The following is a 5229-nucleotide window of genomic DNA, read 5'->3' on the forward strand; positions in this document are numbered from 1 at the left end:
GACACTCCCTCCCTCCCTCCCTCCCTCCCTCCCTCTCTCCCTCCCTCCCTCCCTCTCTTTCACTCTGTGTGTCTCTCTCTGTCTCAATCTCCATCATTCTCCTTTTGCTGTCACTTCTTTTTCTCACGCTCTCTCTCTCTTTCTCTCTCCGTATTTCTCTCTCTCCCTGTTGCTGTTGCTTGTCTCTCGCTCCATGTGTTGCTCTCTCTCTCTCTCTCTCCATCTCTGTTGCTCTCTCATCTCCCTCTCTCTCTCTCTCTCTCTCTTTCTCTTTCTCACTGCCCCCCCCCCCCCCCTCTCTCTCTCTCTCTCTCTCTCTCTCTCTGTCCCTCGTTCTCTGCTGATCTACTTAGTATCCAGTAAGTGTCAGAGTGATGGATCTCAGCTGCAGGCTTCACCACAAGCGCTGAGATTTTCCATTTTCACGTCCTCATATTTTCCATTTTTACGCCCCCCCCCCTCCACACACACACATACACACACACACATTGACACACACACACACCATCACCATTCCATGCCTTCTATGACGACCCACTTTAACTAGTCCCCTCCCCTCCACCACACACACACACCACCCCACAGACATACACATTCCTGCATGTACAGTAAGCACCCACAAACACACACAAACACACACTCTGCCCCCCCCAGTCACACACACACATCCACACATGACTGGACACATGCGCACACCACGCGCACCCACACACACACACACCCACACACACACACTACCCTCCCTCCCTCACGGTAGGCCAGCTGAACTGTGACAGTGTATGTTAGTTACCTCTCTGCCCCCCCCCCCCTTCTCCCTCCCTCTCTCTCTCTGACCCTCAGCCTGTTGACATTAACCCGTGTGCTTGCTGCTTGCTCCCCCTGGTGGCAGGTTGCTGTGTAGCAGCAGTCTGAGGAAGCTGAGCGCCGGACACAACCAGCTGCAGAGGCTGCCTGACAGGGTGGAGCGCCCCCTGCTGGAGGTGGTGGACGTGCAGCACAACCAGCTGGCAGAGCTGCCCTGCAACCTCTTCCTCAAGTCCGACAGGTAGTCATGTAGGAAACACACCATGGTGCATTCAGACCTGCTTCTAAACTGTCTTATAATGTCCTGGGATAGCATCACAACTGTGGGCTTGAAGTCAAGTGTTCCCAAAGACAGACACATCGTAGGCATATGCACATAATATATAAATCGTTTCTAAAACTTTATTATGAAGCAATTATTATTATCATTATTGTTATTCTCATCATCATCATCATTATTGTTGTTGTTGTTGTTGTTGTTATTATTATTATTATTTGTGTTGGTGTTGGTGTTGTGGTTATTATTATTACACAGATGTTTTTTACGATGTATGATATGAAAAATATAGTGAGTCATGTCGAGAAAGAGACTGTTATCGTTATAAGTTATTATTATTATTATTATTTTTTTATTTTATTATTATTTATTAGTTATCGTTGGGATAACCCGATATATTGATTGTTGTTTTATTGATATAAGAACATTTGAGAATATGTGTGTTCACGTCCCTTCAGTCTGCGCTGTCTGAACGCCTCGGCCAATAAGCTGGAGCACCTGCCTCCCTCCTGCCTATCAGAGGAGAGCAACAGCATCCTCCAGGAACTGTACCTGACCAATAACAGGCTGACAGACAAGTGTGTTCCTCTGTTGACGGGACACGCCCACCTCCGCGTGCTGCACATGGCCTACAATCACCTGCAGACCTTCCCTGCCAGGTGAGTGTGTTTAGGCACACACACACACACACACACACACATAAACACACACATACACACATACATCCTGCGTGCTGCACATGGCCTACAATCACCTCCAGACCTTCCCTGCTAGGTGCGTGTGTTTAGGTACGCACACACATATACATACATCCTGTGTGCTGCCCATGACACACACATACACACACACATAAACACACACACACACACACACACACATAAACACACACACACACACACATACACACACACACATATACATACATCCTGTGTGCTGCCCATGACACACACACACACACACACACACACATATACACACACACATACACGCACACACATAAACACACACACATATACATACATCCTGTGTGCTGCCCATGACACACACACACACACACACACACACACACACACATTTTAAATGCTTTATTTATGTCCACATACAAAGTACAATTCTAAAGGACATAAATACTAACAGTGCATTTTGACATCCTGGAAACAATTTGTTACAGTAATGCTGAGCCAACAACCCGTTCTGCCACACACAGGATGTTATTCGCACAAGACCAGTGGGTTGATCAATACTAAAAGACAGACAGTATCCACACACACACACACACACACACACACACACACACACATATACATATACGTACATCCTGTGTGCTGCCCATGCCACACACACACACACACACACACACACACACACACACACACACACGCATATACATACATCCTGTGTGCTGCCCATGGGCTCCAACCACCTCCAAATCTTCCCTGCTAGGCGAGTGTGTTTAGGTACACACACACCCACACCCACACACACACACACACACACACACACACATCCATCCTGTGCTGCCCATGGGCTGAAACCACCTGTGTATGTGCACATCACATGCAAAACAAACACACACACACACACACACACACACACACACACACACACACATACATACATACATACATACATACATACATACATACATACATACATACATACATACACAGACCATCCCTCTCTCTCACTCACTCTCTCTCTCTCTCTCTCTCTCTCTCTCTCTCTCTCTCTCTCTCTCCTCATCAGTAAAATGGCTAAGTTGGAGGAGCTGGAGGAGGTGGACCTGAGTGGTAACAGGCTGAAGACGGTGCCCACCACCATCATGAACTGTAGACGCATGCACACGCTCATCGCCCACTCCAACTCCATAGAGGTCTTCCCTGAGGTCATGCAGCTCATGGAGATGAAGGTTCGAATAACCTGTGTGTGTGTGTGGTGGGGGGGAGGGCAGGGGTGATTGTGTGTGTGCACAAACAGTAGGTGTATGCACTGTATACATAGGTGTGTGTGTGTGTGTGTGTGTGTGTGTGTGTGTGTGTGTGTGTGTGTGTGTGCGTGCGTGCGTGTGTATGTGGGTGTGTGTGGGTGCATGAATGTGTGTGTATGTGCGCGTGTGGGTGTGTGTGGGTGTGTGTGGGTGCATGAATGTGTGTGTGTGCGTGTGTGTGTGTGTGTGTGTGTGTGTGTGTGTGTGTGTGTGCGTGTGTGGGTGCATGAATGTGTGTGTGTGTGTGTGTGTGTGTGTGTGTGTGTGTGCGTGCGTGCATGCATATGTGTGTGTGTGTGTATTCGTGTGTATTCGTGGGGGTCCTCCTAACCCTCCTCCCCCCTCCCTCCCCAGAGTGTGGACCTGAGCTGTAACGAGCTGAGTGAGATCAGCCTGCCTGAGAACCTGCCTCCCAAGCTGCAGGAGCTGGACCTGACGGGCAACCCCCGCCTCCACCTGGACCACAAGACCCTGGAGCAGCTCAAGTAAGACCCAGGGAGTGGGAAGACCCCCACCGTATGTCAGGGTGGGAGGGGGAAAGATCTCAAATCAGTCAGTTCACCGGTGTCTAGTCTACACAAGAGCGCCTGCCTCTCTTTAAAGGCTCATTCTGGTGACAGGTCCACTTGTCTTAACCCACCCAGGGGTTGCGCAGGGTGAAGTAAGTCGCCCCACAATCGTCGACGTCCTAGAGCGCCACGGATGACTTTATTTGCGTTACACAACGATGCTTCGTTTTGTAGCCAATCGGAGTGTTGTCGCTAGGGAAATACCGCATAAAGCACTTGGCACTCAAAGGGGGGCGGATGGGTGAGTGTTTGGGAATTCTTTGGCGGTTAGTGAGTTTAAGAAAGAAGCCTTTGTGCTTGGCCAAAAAGAATCCTTTTAGCGGGAGATAATAGATGTTGTTTGTGCATCGGGTTCCTCATCTCAGACTGTGTCCTGAAGAGGGAAGGCTTGAGGTCAGGGTGGGGGTTTCCTTAATGTGACGGTTTGGGAATGGGGCTGACGGTACAGTAGGTGTCCGGTTCTGGAACAAAACCCCAACTTTTTTCCCGCTCCAGGGCGTATGTTCAATCAATATGTTCATACGTATGTTCTTGTCATCGCTGCAGACTAATTGCCCTTTGGGGAACAGTATTGATTGAACTCAATGAAAGAGAATTAAATATGACAGGATATTATTCTGTATAATGATTTGGGAGTTAACATCCTCTGTTCTCTTTTCTTCCAGTAACATCCGTTGTTTCCGCATCGACCCGCCTCCGACCTTCTCGGCCAATGAGGCGTCGGGTGGGCCGGCGGTGTGGAGCCATGGTTACACGGAGGCCTCGGGCGTCAAGAACAAGTGAGTACGACATACGACGTCATGTGATGATATACGCACACGCTTCCAGAACACGTGAATCATATGTGGGTCACGGTGGAGACGGCGTGTTCACGTGTGTTACCATGGTGATTCGCATGGACACGTCAGCGAGTGACGTCAGTGTGGGGATAGTGGGTGGGTGTGTGTGTGTGTGTGTGTGTGTGTGTGTGTGTGTGTGCGTGCGTCTGTGTCGGTGTCTGTGTCTGTGTGCGTCTGTGCGTGCGTGTGTGTGTGTGTGTGTGTGTGTCTGTGCGTGCGTGTGTGTCTGTGCGTGTGCACGTGCGTGCGCATCTCACAGCCCTCTGGTCTCAGAACACTTGCTAGCCAGAAGATCATTCACCATTGTAACTCAGCGTGTGTGTGTGTGTGTGTGTGTGTGTCCAGGCTGTGCGTGGCGGCCCTGTCGGTGAACAGCTTCTGCGGGAGCCGCAGCGAGGCGCTGTACGGGGTGTTTGACGGGGACAGGGACGTGGAGCTGCCCTGCCTGCTGCAGTGCACCATGGGAGACGTGCTGGCGGAGGAGACGCACAAGACCAAGAGCGAGGAGGACTACATGACCAACACCTTCCTGGTCACGCAGAGGTACACACACACACACACACACACACACACACACACACACACACACACGCGTACACACACACACACGCGTACACACACGCGCGCACACACACACACACACGTACACACACACACACACACCCACACACACTCACACACACACACACACACATAGTATAGCTTGGATACACATATTCGGACCTACTTAAAGACTCCCTCACACCCTATATT

General features: G+C 50.1%; 1 protein-coding gene across 1 annotated transcript in view; it reads left to right on the plus strand.

The window, feature by feature from the left end:
• Positions 1 to 5019, plus strand: part of LOC308175361 (PH domain leucine-rich repeat-containing protein phosphatase 1-like) — a gene marked incomplete at both ends in the record, with an annotated part of 16464 nt that extends 11445 nt beyond the window's left edge. The window contains 6 exons of the mRNA XM_080551038.1: positions 890 to 1045; positions 1540 to 1740; positions 2828 to 2990; positions 3423 to 3553; positions 4303 to 4416; positions 4822 to 5019. Of these exons, the coding sequence (XP_080407164.1) occupies positions 890 to 1045; positions 1540 to 1740; positions 2828 to 2990; positions 3423 to 3553; positions 4303 to 4416; positions 4822 to 5019 (963 nt within the window). The remainder of the gene's footprint in view (positions 1 to 889; positions 1046 to 1539; positions 1741 to 2827; positions 2991 to 3422; positions 3554 to 4302; positions 4417 to 4821) is intronic.
• Positions 5020 to 5229: the final 210 nt, after the last annotated feature.

Source organism: Nansenia antarctica, assembly GCF_963989245.1.
Source record: "Nansenia antarctica genome assembly, contig: SCAFFOLD_797, whole genome shotgun sequence".
Classification (NCBI taxonomy): Eukaryota; Metazoa; Chordata; class Actinopteri; order Argentiniformes; family Microstomatidae; genus Nansenia; species Nansenia antarctica.